Genomic DNA, 22,011 nt, shown 5'->3' on the forward strand with positions numbered 1-22,011 from the left:
GCTTCTATTGCATCACAACTATCTGTTCTTTTTCGCTTCTTCCTTCTTTTTTTCTTGGCATCCAGACACGCACACGTTTTACATAAGATGCTGGATCCCTCGACGGTCTAGTCGCCCTTGCTATGGGCAAACCCCTGGATCAATTTCGTTTGCATATGCTCACGGCTGGTATGCGGAATATGCCTTCTTCCTATCGCTGACCGGCAGAGCAGCAGAAGATAACACCGCACCTCGCCCCATCACGTCACCGCATGACGCGCATCGGATCGGATCGCATGCATCGCGGACATTCGCACTGGCCACTGGCGCCCTGCCAATCAGCACCGTGGCGCGCTCGCGCACCCAAGCAGCCCGAGACCTGGCGCCTTTGGCGGATTACTCGCGAATTACCAGATGTTTAGTTATTCCACGTGAATTGGGGTCATTTACGGTAGCGGATGGATAAAGCAAAAAGCAGTCCCAGCGGCGGCGACGCCAATGATGGCAGCTTGGCGACCAAAGCGGATGGGTGGTCAATGCTTGGTCGATGGCCGGGCATAGCGAGCGTGACTGTAATTAGCCTAATAAGTGAACACCGACCGCTGGCCGCTGAAATCGTTTAGGGAACGGTGCTGCCACACTGGATTATCTCACAGCACGTGGAAGTTGGTCTGTCTGCTTGCCACAGTCTGTGGTGAGATCTGAATGTCTTATGTAGAACATAAGAGAACAATCGGACGGATTTTCATTTGGTGTTAATATGTTAAATTGTACAATCATATTTTTATTGTTTTCATTAATTACTAAATATGTGTTTTCATAGTTTCATCACGTTCTTCAATAGTAGTCCATTTTCTATTTCTACTTTGTTTTCTGTTTTTTATTTCTCCTTTTTTTCTTTTTCGTCATATTATTGTAAACTTTACAATCCATATTTATTTGTTCGCTTCTTTAAACACTCCTTCAAATTCTAAAACATTTTCAGCTGCTCTTTAATACAGAGATCATCTAGCTTCTATTTATTTATTCAAAAGTTCAGACGGTGTTGGCGCGAAATACACTTTTCCAATTAACACCGGTTTAACCGTACGATCGATAGCAACACGTAAATATTAGAGCAGTCGCCCAGCAAGCATCGAACCAGTCGTAAATGCCCTTAACGATCTGTTAACAAGCTTCTTAACGTCGATCGATTGGAGTCGATCGTCGAAGCATCACGATCACCTTGCACCCGTTATCAGCATTTGCATTTTACTAGATAGTTTTACGGCTACGATTCATAATTTACATCTTCCCCTTTCCTTTCACCATCTGGCAGCTCGTCTTGCATCATCGTCTGAATCCACCGACACGGCATGTTCCAACCTGTGATCATCCTACCTACACAGTGAACGGTTAGTTTGCAACCCTACCGTTGTTTGCCACATTCGAAAGCAATTAGCGTCGGCACCGAGCGAACAAGCGATACCGACTATCTTCCGAGGGCCCATGATAGACGGACGTCCCGGCAGTGCAACCGGTAAGGCTTCCGGTGGGTGCTCCAACTTGAAAACCCGTTCCCAATTCGGAACCACCAGGTACGAGTGTGTGCAATCAATCTCTAACGACTGCCAGCAGTGATTCGATGGCGACGAAGGTGGGCGTTAGGCGGTCCCGTCTATCATGTTGTCACGGTAGTGGTCCCCAGCCGGCACCGGTGCCACGATAGGTCGACACAATTAGTCGTCGAGGAACTGCCGAAGAGCATTTTTTGGTATTTTTTTTTGGAGACTCAAGATAACGTGTGTTTCTTGTTTCATATGCATGTGTGTGTGTGTGTTTACGTGAGTGTGTACTCGTACACCTCAGTGACCTCACAGCTGGTTAGGCCATTTAAAGGCCAACGACATTCGCCACCTAATGGGCGACGGAGTAGTCGAGCCCAACCGGTGTCGTGCTGCGGTATCGAGTGTGAATCGAAGTGCCCAACGACTGATGACGACTTCGAGTCCCGCTCCGCGAGCAGTAGCGGCACATACACCACAGCATGGCAGCATCAATGTGTGGACGATGCCGCCCCAATATACCTCACCTCTTGGGACTGGTGTGAAAGGTGTGCCATAACCTGCTTCTTCTTGGCAAATACCTTTAGCCGGTCGTCGTCGTTGTCGTCATCATCATCGTTGATCGCGGTTGTCGTTGTCTTCATGGTCGTCGTGAACGTCGTCTTCGGTCGCATCGGGGACGAAGATCTTGTTTTTCCCTTACCTTCACCCCCGGCGCGCTTTTGTGGAGTCTCGGTTTCTGTGACTTTCTTCCAAACGATTTTTGAGCCCACTTTTTTCGGGCTCGATGGCCGGTGACTCGCGCCTTGTGGCTTTCGGTAATTGATATGTGCATATCTTGGGGGGCCGTTCTTCAGTAACGTTTGGCCGGGGTAGCAGCGAAGATGCGTTCGCGTGGTTTGTCCTGGGTCAGCAAGACACTGCTGGGAGTGGTGGCCATCGTTGGGCTCCTAGCTGGGTCTGGACCTGCCGATGGACAGCTGGTTGGCGCAGGTCCACGAGCACGACCACTAGTGAACCGTATCCGTGAGCGGCGGCTCGAGAGGATCCGATTGCGTCAGGAGCGGTTTGCGGCGACAACGACGACGACGACGCAGGAGTACGCGTTCGATGACTATGGACCAGGGCCGCGCACCGATGACTACGGCATGGATGTGGAAGACGAGGTTATTGCGGAACGGGGACCTACATCGGAACCGTTGCTTATCGCCACCAAACCCAACCGGCGCCGTTCGCAGTTCGAGGAAAGGATCCTGTTACGGTTCTACCACGGGTATGTCCGGGAGATTATGGCAGGAGGCCCGAACCGCTGGCTAACCTTTCTCTACACATTCCCCTAGAGGCAATCTTACCAAGACGACGACACTGAACGATGACGAGCGGCTACTGAACGATACCAACTGCACGGCAGACGAACGCTTCGCCCTCATCGTGCACGGTTGGCGCGAGAACTGCTATGAGGTTCCGTGGGTAAAGGAACTCCGGAATAATCTGCAAAAGTTCCGCGGTGGTTGTATCGCCTGCATGGACTACTCGGCGTACTCGAGCGGTGGCTACGGTGGTTTGGTCGCCCGGTTCCGAGACATCCGGGACATTCTGCTGCGAACGGTGCAGCAGTTACGGTACGAGGGTGTCGAGTATGGGCGTATGTTCCTGTTTGGGTTCAGCTTCGGTGCGCAGCTAGTGCTGGACGTTGGTAATCGCGTCGGATCGAACGAACTCGAGGCGATCGATACGTGCGATATGGCTGGACCGGGCTTCGACAGTGACCGTATGTTCAAGCAGACTGACTTCCGGGCGGCCGCTAAGAACGTGCAGTGCATCCACACCAGCATCGACAAGGGTACCAAGTTCCCGAACAAGTGTCACCAGAATTGGCGCATGGGACAGTGCGGGCTAAGGCAGGCGGCAGCCGGTCCACCACCCCTCGGTTCCCATGGCCTCTGCCCGGTGTTCTATAACCTAGCCTTTGAGCAACAGTTCCTCGCGCAACCGAAGGCCCCCGAGTGTCTGGCGCTAGGTGAGGTCGCTACCTATCCGCGCAACTATCGGATGGGCTATATGGAGACTCGGAAGAGGTATGTACTCATACGGCAATGATCGCGGCGGGTTCAACTTACTCCACTAAGCTTTCCCATTCCGTCTACCATTACAGCGAGGTGAGAGGTGAACTGTTTGCCGCTACCTCGGACGTCTACCCCTACGCGGTCTACACCAATCCGTACAACTTTTTCGAGTACTTCTAATGCTCTTCAAAAGCAGGGGACCACCGAATAGGCACCGGTACGTAAAAGCCCAGTCCCAGTCCAAGAACCAGACCCAGTCAGCACCATTTATGGGACGCGGTGGCGAACCGAGTGGCGATGGTGCGTGGGACGTCTTCTCGCCATCATCGCGGCGTCGTCATCTCGAAACCGAAGAGCGGATCCGGAGCGAGGGAAGGTCGAGCATGACTGCATCCCACTACACCACCAGGTGTAGCAGAGGTGGCTGCTGTTTTATAGCTAGTTCTCTTTAAGCGCATACAAGCACAGAACATAAGAAATACATGTACAAGAGTACACCGGCATTTGGGTATTGTACCTGTGTTAATGGTGCCTACGCTTGTGCACCTGGAATCAATCCGGCATCCGGCCGAACAACGCTGGTTTGTAATGCACTCCGGCGATCGACGGAACTGGTGCTGAGCAGCCAATGTAATGGCCCGTAAAGTAGCGACCTCTGCGAGCGAGTATTGTTGGCAACTTCACCAACCACACCGTTCTCTATAACAAGACGTAAAGCCCGGTGACCATATCGGTGAGCATGGACGCTCGACGCTTGTTCGAGTCTCACGACGAGTCACCGGCACCGATGGTTTGGCCAATCTCGGTGCGATGTCGATGCGAAAGTGCTTTTCCTTCCGAATGATTTTAGAAAGCCTTATTATTTTATATCGCCTGCGAACGAAGACACCGCCTGTGCACAGTGAGAGGGCGATGGACGGATTAAGATAAGTTGATCTTTTTGTGTGTTTTTTTTTTGCGCACCCGCACCCGGTCACGCACACACACATAAGCCTCAACACTAACCGGCACCACCTTGCCCGGGTAGGGTGGGTGAATAGATGAAGGAAAATCCGGAACTGGAGCACGACGCGTTTTCCAGCGCGCCGGAACTTGCCGGTACCGGTTGGCTGTGTGAAGAGTGCGGTGGAAGCAGCAGCATGGTATTTGGCCGCTGTAATAGATGGCAATTAAGAGGGGCCAACTAAATTGGTGGGTGTATTTGTACAATCTCTGTAGATACACTCTGGTGGCTTGACTCGGTGGCATCCCTTTCGCCTTGCGATGGATAAATTATGATTCCCACTGGATGCGCAAGTGGTTGGAATAGATTTGTTAGAAAAGAGACGGTGTAGTTGGATATGATAAGAGATCTAAATGCGAAAATGATATCAAACAATTTCACATAGTGCCTTGTTTGGAATATGATTTAGATTACATATCCTACATTTGTTTCAATTGGGCCTAGTCCAATTAGTTAAACGTTGATTCTACTCTTAGAAATTACTTTGAGGTCATTGGAAAACTAAATTTAATTGAAAATAACGTCAAATCTTATGAATCGCGTCAGCGAGCATTCCAGCAAAACAATCGCTAAAGAGAATCAAATTATACTAAAGGCTTAAGGTCTAGACCGGTTTTTTTTCTTTCAAATTTAGTCTTTTCAAGGGCTCCAAAGCTTCAAGTTTAATTTCTCTGGTTTGTGCGTAGCAAACAAAGGACTTTCCATTTGCAAGTCCCTGCTTCGCAGCGCTAGGTAGAACCTACGCCTTCAATCTGTTGATCAAACAATCGAATGGCCAGCTTTTACGTCCATTGGCAAAACTCGAAGCCATCGTCCCTGCCGCCCATGTTGCCGCCAGCTCCAGCGAAATGCCATGGAAGTGGCGGCAATTTATGGTCACCATAAACCCGAAACCATCGCACCAACCTGCGTCTCGTATGCTGCTCTCTGTCCTGTATCTGGTGCTGCGTTACTTCCTATCGAACGGTTCCGTCGTCGTCGTTGTCGTCGTCGCCGTCGTCATCGTGGTTGTTGGCAGCGCGATAAACGAACAATTTCTTCCGCACGATTTCCGAAACCCACCGAAAAGCCTCCGTCCGCCCTGTTGTCCGTTCGCTCGCGGTGATCTGCATCGGCGACCACCACCGTTCCCCCGGCGTGCCATCGGTCGTCGGTTCGAAAAAAGAGAGAGTTTGGTTTTTGGGGTTTGGTCGATAAAACTTCATCACGTTGGAGCGCGTTTAACGGGAGAAGCCGAACCCAGACCACCATTTTCGGGAGCTCACTTTCGATGGGGGCCCCACGATCGACCGACAAGGGTGGAGATGATAAATTTCGGTCCGAAAAACGCACACCAACTCCGTCGGAGTTTGCTGCTGCTGCTGCTCTGCTGCAAAACCATAGCCCCAAGGCACGCGCAACTACTCGTCGCGTGTTTCTGCTCCGTTTCGGTTACCTTCCTCGGCCGGTTCCGGGCGAGTTTCGGTCACCATGGTTTACGAAGGACCAAAGCAAGGCTCTGAGAGGAGCCTCTTGACAAATCGTTCCCCGCGATGATGGGGACGTGGTGGAGCCCACGGAGGTTGAGAAGAAACCATGTATCCGTGGGTCGATTTTCGCTATCAGTATGAATAAGCAAGTGCAAAATGGCTGCTGGTACTGCCTGCTACTGGCTGCACCAGTGGCAACGTTTTGATTTGTGTTTCGTCCATGACCGAGAATGTTCACTTTCCGTTCGTAGCAAGGATATGCCAGGGTGCACGTATGCTCTCTCCCATGTACACCGCTCGGAGAAAGTTGCGAAATGCGTGTTCTAATAATGGCTAAAAGGTTGCGGCTATCAAAAAAAAAACCATCCAATAAACATGATTCAGCATGGTCATGATGGTCGGTTGTCGGCATTCGCTACATAATATCGCATGTAAATGCGTAAACTTCATTCGATTCGGATCAGGAACTACTTGTAGATAAAGGTAGTCCTTTGTTATACACCAGAATAGAAACACTAGAAAACTTTTATCGCAGTTAATGGCGTCATTGCGTGTATCGTGGAAGCGTCTGTTGGGTTTAGTACTATTGGTGATTGCATAACACAAAAATTTAAACATGACATGATGACAAAAATTTAAAAGCGCGCCATAGTTTTGAAAATACTCAACATGCAAATCACACACTTTTGAAGAAGATTTTCGTACTCAAGGATGTGTTTATACTATTTATTATATCCTTTAATTTTCAATTATTTCTCCGACATCTCTCTAAATAAATGTCTCTGTTATCGGGCCACCTTACAGAAGAGTTACATTGCAAAAAAAAAAAAACACTGCAGCACTGGTAAACCCACACACTGACCGATAAGGTTTTGCTATTGGACAACCGACCCCCAAAAGCAAACCCTTTCAATAGACCGAGCCTCGACGATTTTGGGTTTTGGCCCACCACGACGTAAACCGGTTCGCCGAGCCTACGATCCCTGACGGCTTGGACCTGGCTGGTGTCCGCAGGCCCACCGTCCGGACCATACCCGTTAATGATGGACAGCATCGCGCGAGAAGGAGCGGGATCAGGTTGGAGAAAGCTCTCGATTGACACAGTGTGATAAGAGAGAAGGTATACCAGTCGAGGGACACATTGGCGGGAGTAGAGTAGACGTCATGTAGGAGGAAACCCGATAAGTCAAGATAGTGAATGACCAGCCCGGCAGCCATAGCCGCAGGTAGAACTTTTTCGGGGGGGGACTTAAGATAGCATCGCTTCAATCCCGTTGCTGCAATCGCCCGCCATGGGGAGTGGCAACGTGTTTTAGGTCAAGGCGGAGATCCAACATGAATGCGATTTATTTGGGTTCCACTCAAGCAGCAGCGCCGGGATGGTTCTGGGTAGGGACCACCAACTAATGTCTCCCGGACCCGGGTAAAAGGTGACACGAGAGATCGTGAGGCTGTGTTTTTGTTTGATCCAGGCAGACAGCAGGATTTGGGTCAACCGAGAAGTGTATAAAGTCTCGGTCCATTCGTCGATTGGGTTTTAGTTCCGTATCGTCCCGGAAGACAGGCATTACTGGTTCACCAAGATGCTAGGGCCACGGTGCTTACGGTGCGCGTTTTCGGCGTCGATCGCCGGAGTGTTGCTAATGGTGATGCTGGGTTCCGTGGCAGGTGATCGGTATCAGGACAACATTTTCTTCAACTACTACAATTCGTCCGGTTCCTTGGTGCACATCTACAACCTGGCTGAGGGTAATACCTACGAGTACGACAAGGATTGCCATCCGGGCACGAAGTTTGCCATCGTGGTGTTTGGGTGGAAGATCAGCTGTGATAAGTACTTCGTGCAGGATCTCATTGGTAGTAAGTTTCGTGTTGGTTTCCAGAGTTTTCCGTGTGCTGGGAGGACTCTGACAATCCCCAATGACCCGAGAGATCTTACACCGGTACGGTAACGTTCTGTTCTGTTCCAGATCTAACCAAACACCGAGGGGGTTGCGTGATGTGCATGAACTACGATCGCTTCGCACAGCTACCAGCTTACAGCCGTTTGAGGCGTAACTACAAAGAAATCCACGGTGTGCTGAAGCAGAAACTAGAGTTCCTGGAGAAGGAAGGCTTCAGTGCGGACGATGGATACCTGTACGGGTTCAGTTTCGGAGCGCAAGTGGTGCTGGCCGCCGCCAAAGAGTACGGAACACGTAAACTGAAGGAAATCGATGGTAAGTTAAGCGGTTAAGTGAAGGTGCACTTTACGAGTTAACGACAGTACATTGCATGCCGAATTTCATATCTCTGCAGTCTGTGATATCGTTGGCACCGGATTCGACACAACGGACGTGAACGCACCGAACCATCGTACGGCGGCCAAGAACGTCCAGTGCATTCACACCAGCCGAAACTATGGTACGCGCCACCGGACCAGTTGTCACCAGGACTGGATCATGGGTGATTGTGGCATCAATCAGCTGGCTGCGCCACTTTCACCCTGGGGTTCGCACGGTGTCTGCTCACTGCTGTACAACAGTGCCTTCGAGCATGAATTCCTGGCCAGTGCGAAACCCTCAAACTGTACGGCAGAATCGGAGGTAGTCTCGTGGCCGGCCGGCTTCCGCATGGGCTACACTCAAGAACGTAATCCCAACGTTCGGGGCCAACTGTTCTCACCGACATTCGCCCAGTATCCGTTCAACGTGAACATCACCGCCAACTCCAGCCAAGGTAGTCTCGACAGTTTTGTCATCCCATCCCCCGGTGGCAACGAAATTGAACAGTTGGGCTTCGAGTTTCGTTCCGCAGCGGACGACGTTCTACTGGACGGCGAGGAGGAGGAAACCGATTCAAGCGAGAACGTTTAGCGCCATTCTTGGGCCCTGATGGTGCAGCAGTAGCCATCTGCTCCCATTTATGCTTCTAGCCTCGTTCGGTTTCGAGGGAACCGAAAAGGAAGATCGAAAATAATTTATTCCACGATTTGTCGCAAGTACCGCAAGCGCGTATAGCGGAGCTTCGCCACCGCTCGATGCACTGGAGCGCATAGGAACGCGATAATTACTGTTTCTATTCCACTAGAGCGTCACTTCCTCTCGGGTTGATCTGTGGTGCAAAGTTGCGCCATACGAGAACTATCAATGACTTATTATTGAATATTTAGTTTTACCTGCATCAAATATATCCTTTTTTATATTTGCATAATCGTTTCTGCATGATTGGTTTCTTCTTTTTTACCATTTTCACTAAGAAGCAATATAATTGAAAGACAATTGAAAGAATAATTAAAGCCTTCCAAACTAAACAAAACAATCGTGCTTCACTATAGAAGTCGGAAGGAACTTAAATAACATAAACATCAAACATCAGATCCCCTGAACATTGTATAATCGATTGTTTAATCGTTTTCTGAACAAAATTCATAAACAGGTTTAAATCGTTCCAGGCGGTACTTTCTCCCGAAGAATGCAATTTTCAACCTGCTACCGTCCGTATGTAGAAAGTGTTTAATGTCGTACCGATCTCCGACCTGATTGAAGTTGTAAAGTGTGTTCTCAGATGCTCGTATTCAATTCTACTATTAAATCAAGTGTAACGCAAAGCCAACCGCACATTTCACAATCAGATAACGCAATGGAAATTGATGCGAAATCTAAATTACCATATAATCCTATAAATTCTCTGTCCAGAAAACGATATACTTTACTATAGCTCACCGAAAGTGCTCTTTAGCTGCCCCAAATATGGTCACCAACTTGCAGGAACTACGAGGGTTCGAGATGTAGCATCAGCAGTCGCCGGACTGCAGTGTACCGGGTGCAGAATTTATTCGTAATTTTTCACCGGCTTACGCACCCATTCCCGGCACCACCGGTAGGGTGTAGGCGACAGGGAAAGGAGGGATCGAATGTGGATTGCCTCAAGCGACGGCTAATTTACACCAAATCGATTCGCGATGCCTTGGACCGATTCAAGACCGATTTTGGGGCCACCAAGTTGACTGACTCATACGCCTGCTGACGGTGACGATGATGTCGCGTTGTCGTGGGCTAACCGGCTGCTCGAGCCGGCTTCGTCGTAGGCTGCTGCGGTGGCGGCGGCGGTGGCGGCCTGACCGTCGTCGTCGGTGCCGTTTCCGATTTGTCCCATAGTGGGGGAAGAAGTTTTTTTTCTTCTTTCCAAGCGACCAAACACTTCTCGTGCTTTTACACCAAACAAGGTCCGCCGGAGCGCCGTGAGCCTGGAATATACATAGAAATATAAAATGTGCGTTGCCCACACAAAAAACCGGTCCTCGTCGTCGGGAGGTTGAGAAATGCGGAGGATGCACACCGCGGCCGGTCTGGCTCTGTTGAGGGAAGGGGATGGTCGGCGTTGGACTCCCCCGCGCACTAGTAGGGAACGGGCCGGCCCAGCCCCGGCCTTACGGAACCAGCAGCCCGTGAACACCTACGACACGTAGAAGAGACCACGACGGCTATGACCTCATGGTGCGGTGCCCGCGGTGGTCCGGCTCCGAAGAGCTTGAGAGCGCATGAGTAGTGTCCTGCAATCCTTTGACCTGGTTTCCATAAAAAGCAAATATCTCTACCCGTCGCCTAGCTTGGTGTGGGCCCGGTCCAAGAGGATGCTCCCGCGGTCGGTCCGGTTCGGTTGGATGATTTTTTTCCTTCGATTTTGTTGCTGGACGATTTTGAAGATCCCAAGAGGAGCGAGCGAAATGGCAGTAGATCCGTTCTCGTCCGTACGCAAGTCCGAGAGAGCGAGAGAGAGAGGCAGCCGGCAAAATTTCTCGTATTGGTGTGCGTGTCGCACTCGTGCACCGTTCACTGCGCTCGCGATTATGTTATGAATTTGATGATTTTTTCACATAAAACTGTCCAGAAATGTCAGGAACTGGACTGTGGATGAAAAATCCAGGTGAAAATAGTCCCTTGACAAGATAACTTGGGTCAAATTCGATTACCTAGAGGTACTTTAGGCCCGCAGAGAGAAACGCACGACGAGAATACACTGCGCACTAGTGTGCGTGTCAGCGCGAACGTTGCGGCAGTGTGTGCGACGCAGCAGGCCGCGAGCTAAAAGAGAGCGCGCTTGGGCGTTGTCGGAGCAAAAAGGTAAAACGAGCCTCGAGAAGCCGCCATTTTGGTGTTCCTCGTCGAGCCGATCAGACGTGTCTTTCTGTTACTCCACGCCGCGTGTGTGTCTCTGAAAAAAGTGAGCCAAGGCAGTAAAAAAGTGTGTTCCCCGAATTCAGGAGAACAAAGTCGTCCGTCGTCGTCGTTGTCCTCTCTACACTCCAGCGTCAAGCGAGTGTAATTTTGTGCATTTCTTTGCGAAAGTTCCATAAAAACACCTCTTCAAAATGAGAGAAATCGTCCACATTCAGGCCGGTCAGTGCGGAAACCAGATTGGAGCTAAGGTAAGTGTCCAGCGGGCGCCGATAGCAGTTTGAGTGAAAAGAATTAAAAAAATTAGCGACCGACCGATTCTTGGCGTGTGAAAATGAGGGGCCTCCTCGAGAACTTTTTTTGTGCGTGAGATGCCGTCGTGAAGATAGGCCAACTATAGAGGCAGCTGCTAGAGTAGAGGACAGGGGGTCGGTGACACGAATGCCAACGGGGGCTGGAGCGGTGGCACTGCAGATGAAAGCCGCCCCCAGGAATGCTGAATTTCACTAGAAATCGCGCTAGCAGAGTGAGCGAAATGGAACGAACAGAACACTATCGCCTTGTGAAGTGTGAGCGAGCGAGCGAGAGCGAAAGAGTGGCCTGACCACCGCCGCCTCCTCTTTTTTGTTTCAATCAACGGTTTCCGGTGCTGCGAATTGTGGTGCTTCTTTGCTGCTACGGGCAAAAAATGTTGGTTGGTGTTGGCCTGGGCTGGCGTTGTTTCCACGACCGACCGACCGGTGTGAATGGATGAGGGAAAACAGCCGCTAGCTAGAGACAAAAGGCCGGACGTGTGCGCGCCGCTGGGCCGGCGGGGGGCTGAAGCATATAATTTTCGCACGCGGTTTTCCTCTTTTTTCGGCGTTCGTTCCCCGCCGGGATCAATGGCTTCTCGTGGGTTTTGGAGCGTGCTCTAGCCCAACCAACCAGTCAGCCATTTTGCGGAGTCTTTCGATCGCGAAAACCGGAGCTCTCGAGATTAATTAGGATTCTAATTAATAGTTCCACGGAGCGCTCATGAGCGGCCGAAGACGCGATGATATGATGGTGAAAATGGAAAATGAAATGCATTTCCGTTTGGTGGAGTTTTTTTTGTTTCTCACCACGGAAACGATGCAGGAAGGCATTTGTATTACCCCTCCGAAGAAGAAGCCATCTTCGGTCGTGTAGAGAGAAGGAAGAACATCCAAGAACCCCATGATCGTTTTATAGCTCCGTTGCGGCGCTGGCTGATGTCGTCAACGGCCCTGGCGAGCATATATTGGTGTGCTGATGAAGCCTCCGTTGCTCCGAGAACGCACACGTAGAACCGGACGGGCCCGGACGAATAGAATAAAATGAAGAATCTCGAGTTCTTCATCTCCTTCCTCCAGCAATATTCCGCTCCAGGTTGAAATTACGGACAAAAATGTCTGATGAAGAAAGGTAGAAGAAAACAGTGAGATGCGCGCGCGCGTCTGAAGCGTTTTCCATGATCCGGTTCTAATGCTCTCACTCGTACGAACACCGATGAAGAGAAGCGCACGTTACAGCCACAGCGTACCCGCACGCGCTTAGTTGGCAGTTAGCGGAAGTCCGTTACATTCAAAATTCGACTATGATGCTGCGCCGCGTTGGCTTGCTTGCTGAGAGGGCGATTTGTGATGTGCTCTGGACTGAAAAATCATCGTGCCAAGCCATGCAGCGACAAAATTCCACAAAGTAGACACTGCAGCAACCTTCTCATCGCGGGATGATCATATCAATTTTCATGCCCACCGGGAGGCAGAGAGCAGCCGTGAAGGATGAGGAGGAGGAGGGTAGGTTGGATTGGGGGAAGAAGTACAAAAGTGTCTGGCTTCGGTTGAGTTGTTTTGCATATTTGCGCTCCAATGGACAATATAATAAAAGAGCCAGTCAGCAGCCTCCCCCCTTTCTGGTGTGTGGGGGTACCACCCGGCGGCTGACTGGCGGACAGCAGGCCGAGTCGCCTGCCCCGTTTTGTCTTTTCATGTTGTAGAAAATAGTAGTAGAATGTTCGCTTCACTAGGCGTCCGTGTAGCTTCTCTAATCAAATTCTCCACACGCCACGCCGGTGTTCAAATGGCGGTTATTTAAGCTTTAATGGTATTGGTTTTATATTAGAACGAAAATTCCATCGAAGCTCGTGCGCGTATGTGTGTGTACGCATTAAACTCAACATTCTCCCTTTATGTTCCCGATTCCTATGCTACAGCAGTGGGGCCGGTCTTATGTTACCGGTTTTACCAACGGTCGCTTATTTAAAAAAAGTACGCTCTACTCATGCCCTTGTGTGCGTGTGCTCCGCGGAGGGAGAAGCGACAGATGTTTTCGACGATCCCTTCGAATACGGCGTTACCCGAAAGCGTTACGCAGCAGAAGCGCTTGGTAACGCTTCTGCTGTTCGCTTCCATTTTCTGTGGATTGATGCGACCAGCATTTTCTGCCCTCTCGAAGCCCTTTTCCAGAGATCATCCCGACTATGAAACCATCTTGTTTTCCTTGAGGAGAGGAGGGTTACACCGGCTCCTCGAAGATCGATTTCCTATCATCACGACGCCCCGCCACAGTCCTGTGGCTCATCAAACAATTAGCTGGGAACGTATTTCACTGCGTCTTGGACGTTGTTTGGCGTCAGAAGAAGTGGGTATTTTTATGTTCCTGGGGGGGCGCGGGTGGTTCGCCTGCTGCGGGCTTGTGCTATTAGGGAACCCTCTCCCGCATCGCATTTCCATTGCAGGAAAATCGATCGCCTGTCCTATGGACTAAATTTAGCACCCGTTCCGCCGGGGGACGATCATGTACTTCCTCATCGCCGAAAGCCGCCGGGCTCTGCGCCGGGCATGTTTTCCAAATGGTGTCAATTTGTCAAGTATATTCTCCTCAGCGTGTGACATGCACTCCCCTCTACGTGTGTAGAGCGTTAATGGCCATGATCCAGGCCTCTCCGGATCACATGCTCTTCCCGGTTGTCTCTGTAGTCCGCTTCGTCGACTTCGTGATGATCGCACGCTGCGCGCTGCGTCAGTTTATACAGTTGGAAAGTTGTAAAGTTTACGATTAGAACCTTCCTATTCTTGGTGTCTGTTGCGCCTCTGAAAGAAATCGAGGTGCAGTCGGTTCTAAACCGGGATAAGAAGTGTGAAACTCTAGCGCACGCTTTAACCGGGGGATAAGGAGGAGAGGTCTGTTGTTAAATTTAGAAGAGAGTTCTAATCCCTAATCCATCTTCATGGGGTTGGTTCGCTACTACTGCCCCGCTGTGTGTTCAATGGAGAGTCATCGCTCTGCGTGCACCGCATGGCGGCTTTCTGGTTTCTCCGTCCGCCCTATGCCGTAGAAGGAACACGCCACGTTGGCGATCTTTCTTTCTCTGCCCCACACGCGTAGACACAAAACCTATCTGCAGTTCGCGGAAAAGCGGTGGAACCAAGATCGCGTCAGCGTGGCATTGACGTGGTGCGGTGGTTTGTTGTGTGCGTACCCTACCTCTATTCGATTTTCACACGCTTTTGGCACTTTGGCATGATCGCGGACGGTGGGTCCATTCCGGATTTTCCACGCGCAAGCCACCAAACAACGTAGCTCGTCGAATTAAGCGGAAATGAAGAAGAAAACAGAGAGCGGCGGAGGGCCAGGGGCGATGTACCACTGATGGAGGAAATCGCAAATCGATTAAACTGCTGCGCGTACGATTGGCCTTGTTTGTGGTGGCCCACGGTGGTCGATGACGTGGTCTGCGAGGCCGCTTTAAAATAGGAAAATGGATTTCTCTTTTTAGCCAAGAGCGGAAGAAGAAGCGAAGGGGTGGTTTGCGTATCACACGACACTGAGGCAGTGAAACCAGCGGTAGCACAAACTAAGGAGACCATCAACCATTCTTGATGCAGTCGAATTCGGAGTTAAAAATGCACAGCAGGTTTGCTGTCGCTCTTTCGTGTTCTCGTTAGTTTCAGGAGGTGAGAACGCAGCTTTACTAACTGTGAAGTACCTTGAATTTACAAAAACACAGCACGTGTTCGCCGTGGTTTTAAGATAACGTGGAAGAGGCAGCAGTACCAAGCACCGTTGGTTTAGTACCTTGCCCAACTCTGGAACGCTACACCCCAGTGAGGCGAATTCGAGTTTGCTACACAGCTTTTCCCAACAACAACACATACGCCTCGTCGTGTTCCGTTCGTCGTTGGAATGCGTCCATCGTGAGCGAAAACACAACCTCCGGCAGCAGCTCCAATTCCTTCCAGACGATTTTGCGTGGCCCTCGGTTCCCTCTACTGGCCTGGCCGCGCCACGATGGTTGCTGTCTTGGAATGCCGTTTTGGAGGCCACCAATGTGCCGGCCGGCTCTCTGCTGCGTCAGGGAGGAGGAGGAGGAGAGAGAGAGAGATCCCGTTGCTTCTAGGTGATTGAACGGTAGATGTTGGTGGCGCTACCCACCGACTCTGGTGGTGCTTTTGGCCCACTAAGTACTGGGATAGAAAATGGATTTCCTGTGTGTGCTTGCGCGCACACCATAGCGAGAAGTAGCGGGCACTGCCTGGCGGCTACCTAGTAGTGGTAGTATTAGTAGTAGTACATTTCCAGTGCGCACATTCTTCGCTGTTCGGGACTCTGGTGCTGCGCGGCCGCCACGTTTCATCGTCCAAGCAACCGATGGGGATGGATGGTGGTAAAAAAGGCATAGAAACCCGGGAAGAAGAGAGAACAACACGTTGCTGCACACACAATCCAATCCCCCCTTTTTGGTGTGCTGGCGCGCACAGATGCTCGTGAGGGAGGAGAGAAGATAACTGTACTTTCTCCCGCGGGCTCTCTGTCCCCCTTTTCTTCTCCATCATGTTTGTGTGTGTGTGCTGTGGTTCGCCAACAGCAGGAGCAGCACTTCTAGACGCCCATTAAGAGACCAGAAGGTGTAGAGTGGTAGCCCCCATCATACACAGCACCACCCCTCTTCGATTCGCTGGAGTGTGCTTCGTGCGCGCATCCACCACCGATTTATCGTGTCCCGATCGCCGTAAAATGGTGCACTTTCTTCCATATAGCGGCCAATCGCAAGCGAGGAGAGCCACGCAAGTGTAGCAGCAGCAGTGAGGCTTGACTTGACGTTCAAATGACACGTACCCATTTTGCCTTTAAATCATCATGCCTGTCCCGAGGCGTAAATTTCGCACAGACATCGTTCATGCACATACACACAACACAAGATCTGCTCCTGCTCAAACTCGTCAGTTCTATGCAGATATGAAAGGTGTGCCAAGGGAGTTGGACAAGAGGTCAGGTTGCGGGTCCAGTTGTGCGAACAGGAATAGACATCGTTTTTACAAAATGGAATGTGCGCCCTTCACAGGGCGCCCTCGTAGTCTTCTGGAGTGAAAGAGGAATGTTGCCATCCCTTTGACACTCACTCGACTGGAGAAGGTTGTAAACCATTGGGGTTTCCCTTCCACCTCTGTCTGCTAATGGGTGGTTCGCCGTGGGCGGCTTAAGCCCGTGGGATGGCCTGTATATTGGAGCGCACAAGGGCGTAGGCCGAGCTATTTTGACCTTTGAATCAAGGGAGAGAGAGGCCGGGCGCACACCACGATTAGATGGAGTTATGCACGGCCCCAAGATTTAATACTGTTTCGATGCAGCTTCAGAAGGAAGGGGGGAGGGGAGGCGGTGCTTTTCAAAATGGGCGACGCGTGATCCACGCGGAATGTGGACTCTTCTTGAGCTCCTCTCCAATCTTCAACCTTATGGACGAAGTACTCAGTCAGCCAAGCTGCTGGAAAAGATCGCCCCGGAAAACGGAGTACCTTTTCCTCCTGTCATCTTGGCCTTATCCAATCAAGAAACCGATTTCAACCTCCATCATCTTCATCCCTCCGGTGTTGTGAGTATTGTGTCCAACATGTCCGACAGAAGGGGGCTTAGCTTAGCCATTGGAAAAGCAGGCCGCGCGCGCACTGTTATGAATAATATTATGATGACGGAATGATGACGAGAGATGATGGTGGACTCTCAAGCTCTTTTTCTCAACAACATTGTTGCTGACCATCGGAGGAGGCGGTGTTGTGTTGTACCTTTAAGACACGAAGGCGGCGGGGTGTGTCGTCAGTTAGTTCCGTTCGTGATCTTTAATCCATTTTGTGTCCAAGCGGGGAGATGCCGTGGGAATGGGAGCAGCACAACCCCTAGCTTCCTTTCTCTGCCCATCGCCGCACCATGCTTTCCAATGTCGACGACGACGACGTCGTCCAACTGTTCCGAATGCTTGGTGTGGTGTTCAGCACCACGAATGGGAAACAGTTCAAAATTACAATTTCATTGGAGTGTGGAGTCGGAGAAGTGCGAGACGACGACGGCAGCAGTCCCTTTCTCTACCGGCATTTCCACCTGGAATAAATTAATGCGCACCGTCGTCTTTCACTTCTTTTTCCTTCCGCACGAGGCGAGCCGCGAGAGCTGCTGCTGCTGTTGGGTCTCGCTTTTTTGATTTTCCAATTATTTTCCATTTTGTGGAAATAGTTGTTCGCGGTCCCAAAATGAGCCAAGAGAAGAGAAAATGCTACCACCTCCTCTTCCCCATATCATCGCCACCATCATGACCTAGTCTCTCGTGTTTTCGCGTTTCGGTCTTTTTGAGCCAACGAGAGGTGGTCTCTCGTGCGTCAGTTATAACAAGACGACACCAGGAAAAACCCAGCGTGCCGATACCATTTCCCGGCCGGCTTCTAGCACTGCGGCGGCAACGTGGTGCGTGTGTGTCGCGCACGGGCTTGCCGGTATGTACCGGCTTGCGCATGTGCACAGCAGCATGCTATGTTGCACATTTCCGTGAGGAAGAAGAAAAGGCGCTTCTCTCAATCGCTAGTCATTCACCCCATTTTGCCGTGGCTGCTGTATCTGTCTAGCCGTCTGGCACGACGAGAGGCGAGAGTGGAGAACAAGACAAGATGGTTTTATTGCGAAACGCGCGCGATGAAATATGGCTTAAAATCACCAATGTCGGCATGTCTGTGCCTGTAAGGTGTGCATAGACGTCATCGCATGAAATAGAGAGAGCGAGAGAGAGAGAGGGGAATGGGATGAGTCAAATAAGACAAGAAAAATCGCACGGATCGTCGGGCCCGAAAGGTGTGTGTGTGCTGCGCACGTAGTGCTTCATGTTACATGCAGCAGAAGGCAGCGGGAGAGGTAGTGTGTCTGGTGTGGAAGATGAATATTGCTTTTTTAAATAAACCGATTATCTCATGCGGCGAAGCGTTGCGAATTCCATTCGAACCACCAACGGTAGCAGCAGCAACAGCAGCATGCTGTATTGAAGAAGAACGCAGAAGAAGAACCGTCGCTGATCGTATCCGATGGGATTTCAAGGAGAGCTACATACAAAAAAGGTGCCCGATCGTCGACTGCTGCGTGTAACCAGCATAATTTTTCCATTACAATTGATTCCCGTTTTGGAAATTAAAACACTAGAGACGAAACTAGAAGGAGCACCCAAATATAGGGTATATTTCACTTCATGCTTCCCTCGTAGGTTGTAATACTACTCCAATTGGGAATGTGGTGTGTGCCTCCTCCGGTCATAAGGAATTGGAATGCATTTATCGGCCAAGCTCAACCGCGCCTCCGCCGCCTGGCAATAATCATAAATGGTTGGTAGAAGAGAGGGGGCGTACGTTATTACTTCCTGCCCTCCATAACACAACCCTCTGCAATCATACCAAGTGATTGCCTAGACCTCTCCCCATTGCCGGGAGGGTCTATACAGTTAGTCGAAAGAATGATGATGTTCGAATGAAGACCGGCGGTGAAGACGTATCGTCATCATTCTTCACTTGAACGTTATCTCTGCTCCCTCTCTGTCAGCAAGTGAACTTGTTGAAGCATGGAATAGGGCGTAGTACCAACGAATCCGATCTAACATAAATAAGACCCGGGGAAGAGGAAAGTCTCCAAAGACTAGCGGGAATGTGAATCGATCACGTGGGGAGCGCGCAGTAATGGATGGTGTGCGCGATCGAATTAGAACACACGCCCATAATTAACGTTCAGCCCCTCGCGGGGGACGCAAGACACGGGAGAGCAGCACGCTCCAGCTGCTTGTACGCGGAGTTCGTTACACCACGAATCGGTTCCGGCCTATTGAAAAGATTTAAGGTATTAATTATTCATTAGAAAGCACATTTCCGTTGTTTCCAATGTGGGTAAATCGAATTAGTCTCTCTCTGGTAAACTCCATTCGCAAAGAAGAAGGGGCAAGAGCGCACAACAAACAAGCAATTTACTGTAGAAAGAAAAGCCCCTTAATAATATTCCCTCTTCAAAAATCAACCGCTTTTCCACCAATTTCGAAAGGGAGAAACGGGTGTTTCCCAGTCTTCGAGACAGCTCGCGCGCTGCACAACAGATCGAAGTTGGATTTAAATTGAAAATGGTACAACCGAGAAGAGTTCCACAGAGTTGAAAACCCTAATGATGGACGCCACAACCAACCTCACATTAATAAAGCCAGAGAAGGAAGGGGAATGAGGAACGCAACGGGGACGGTTGGTTGATTGATTAATCTTGTTCAGGAAGGAGGAAGATCAATTCCCCCCGGCTCTTTGATGAGCAGCGCTGCTGCTGCGTTGCGTGAAGAAAATTTGAAAGTCCGTCGTCCGACAAGAAAGACGATTATTAGTTAATTGCGACGCCCCTCGATGATTGGGCGAGAAAAGAGTCTTCTCGTGCAACGGAGCGAGCGATCATGAAATGCAGCTCAACCTGCTCACGAAGAAATGCATTTCGGTTTCCTTCGCTGTGCGCGCCGCGATCGAGACCGCGACCGCTCTCCAATGGTCTACCCAATTGAAGCTGAAAAGGGAGAGGCTGTCCGGTGCAATTGGTAATCATATTTAACTTATAATAGATTCCGAAAGTTTCTGCTGCTGCTGGGCACTGTGCGATGATGCGCGTCACGTAGAGACGCGCCAGAGGGGAGGGCGACTGTACGCTGCTGTCTTTTTTCTCCCAAAAAGCATTATCGAAAATGTGCAGCCAAGTGCCAGCGTCAGAGGTGGTGAGGGCTTGTTAAAGGAGAAGAGGACGGATGAAGATGATTTACTGGGAAAAGTTGCTTGCTTGAATGGAAACGTAGTCGTCTGTTGTTTGCCACGACAACACACCGTGGACCGGCGCTGTCAAGAGGAGATGACTTTCTCCAAAGATAAATAGGTAGTCCGGTAGGAAAGGAAGGAAATTATGGGTTCACTGAGGTGTCCAATTCTCTCTTCATCCCACCCTTGTGTCCATTTCTCTGGACCTCCTAGGACTTCCAGCGGTGGGAATGTAATTTTCACGAATTATTAGCCTCGTGTGAGAGGAAGGGAAGTGAGCTGTCTGTGGAATGCACGACGAGGACTCTTAAACGAGGAGATACGATTGACAGAGGAAGCATATTTCTTAATTTTTTTTGTGGTCAAAAGAAAACGCCGAAACAACGAACGGAACTATTACTTCCTTCTCACACAAGGGGTGTGTTGTATGCTGTGACAGCAGTATATGGGACACAGACAGAAAAGCAGGTGCTGCGTATTTTCTCTCTGTGTTAACCAAGCATAAGAAAGTGCTCACCGTGTGTGTGTTTGTGCACCTATGACGCGCAGAGGAAGTCATGTGTTTATTTCTCATTTGCATATCTTATATTTTTGTTTAAATATTGAAGGAAACATTTCCTTCTATAATAAGACTATGAAATATATGAAAGATGTTATGAACCGTAGTATACCACCTTTCAAAAGGGGACTGGAAGAGGAGTAATACGTTTCGAACGCGTGTACACTTTGTCATCACAGTTAATGCATTTTTTCTTCGTACTTCATGTAACAGACAGAAAACAGGGTGCTAATGCAGTAATCATCCTCCACTGCAAATCACTCAAATACGTGCAAGGCTCACAGCTGGGAAGATAAGAAACAGAGATACAGCCCAAACGTGTGTTGTATGTGTTGTACGGCTTACAAATCTGCACAAGCACCTTTAGCAAACAGGGTGTAGGTGTCTGATGTTGCATAACATTACGACAACTCCAGAATTGTTGCGATGACATCAGCCTTCCATTTTTTCTGATTTGTCCAGTACATTACTTACGAATCATGATGCGCACAGTTTTTGTGTGACTCGTGGTGGTGATGGCCATCATGGACAATCTTGCTTGTTGCTCCCGCCCTCGCTCACGCAAGATCTTGACCCATCAATTGCTGCTGGGTCGAGGAAGATGATAATACTCATATGATGATGAACGCAAATGTGCTTACGAGCGCCGCATGTTGCCTCCAATTCTACGAGCACTGGACAACCTGGACTCTCTGTGAACCTCGCGTCTAAGCATTGTGTGTTAGTGAAAGGAGGAAACGCACTATTCGCACTTCGCATACAGCGAAGAATGTGATGGTGTTCATTTCTGATTAATGTGATAAATGGCACCTCCTCCCCCTACATGCTTCAATGATGCAGAGAGTGAATTCTACGGATGTGTCGCCTCCACATCAACATCTCATTTACACATTTGCGCCCGCACGTACGCGGACATAGACAACGCGCATTCGTGTGTCCAAAGCGGGGTTGGTGACATCATCTACCTCACGATCCATTTGGTCAGGCTTTTCGTAGCATTGAGTCATAACGCGTATGGACCGAGTACTCTAGCGAAGTAACTTCTCTTGGATGATGTACTCGTTGTGTATCATCGTAGAAAAGCAAGATGATAGTCCGGTCCCCTATTGGAGGGATGATAAGCATCCCGCAGCATTTTTTCATTTTGTA

General features: G+C 50.0%; 3 protein-coding genes across 3 annotated transcripts in view; all 3 read left to right on the forward strand.

The window, feature by feature from the left end:
• Nucleotides 1-1,843: 1,843 nt before the first annotated feature.
• Nucleotides 1,844-4,085, forward strand: LOC125953985 (uncharacterized). The gene is made up of 3 exons (XM_049683903.1): nucleotides 1,844-2,796; nucleotides 2,864-3,601; nucleotides 3,679-4,085. Exons 1-3 carry the CDS (start codon nucleotides 2,408-2,410, stop codon nucleotides 3,767-3,769), a joined length of 1,218 nt encoding a protein of 405 aa, XP_049539860.1. The 5' UTR covers nucleotides 1,844-2,407; the 3' UTR covers nucleotides 3,770-4,085.
• A 3,559-nt stretch (nucleotides 4,086-7,644) lies between these two features.
• Nucleotides 7,645-8,916, forward strand: LOC125958236 (uncharacterized). Its single transcript, XM_049691466.1, has 3 exons — nucleotides 7,645-7,921; nucleotides 8,032-8,280; nucleotides 8,360-8,916. Exons 1-3 carry the CDS (start codon nucleotides 7,645-7,647, stop codon nucleotides 8,914-8,916), a joined length of 1,083 nt encoding a protein of 360 aa, XP_049547423.1.
• A 2,251-nt stretch (nucleotides 8,917-11,167) lies between these two features.
• The window catches only part of LOC125953983 (tubulin beta-1 chain), a 15,460-nt gene continuing 4,616 nt past the window's right edge, over nucleotides 11,168-22,011 (forward strand). Inside the window, exon 1 of the mRNA XM_049683901.1 lies at nucleotides 11,168-11,471. Coding sequence (XP_049539858.1) covers nucleotides 11,415-11,471 — 57 coding nt within the window. The 5' untranslated portion in view covers nucleotides 11,168-11,414. The remainder of the gene's footprint in view (nucleotides 11,472-22,011) is intronic.

Source organism: Anopheles darlingi, chromosome 3 (assembly GCF_943734745.1).
Source record: "Anopheles darlingi chromosome 3, idAnoDarlMG_H_01, whole genome shotgun sequence".
NCBI classification, from domain to species: Eukaryota; Metazoa; Arthropoda; class Insecta; order Diptera; family Culicidae; genus Anopheles; species Anopheles darlingi.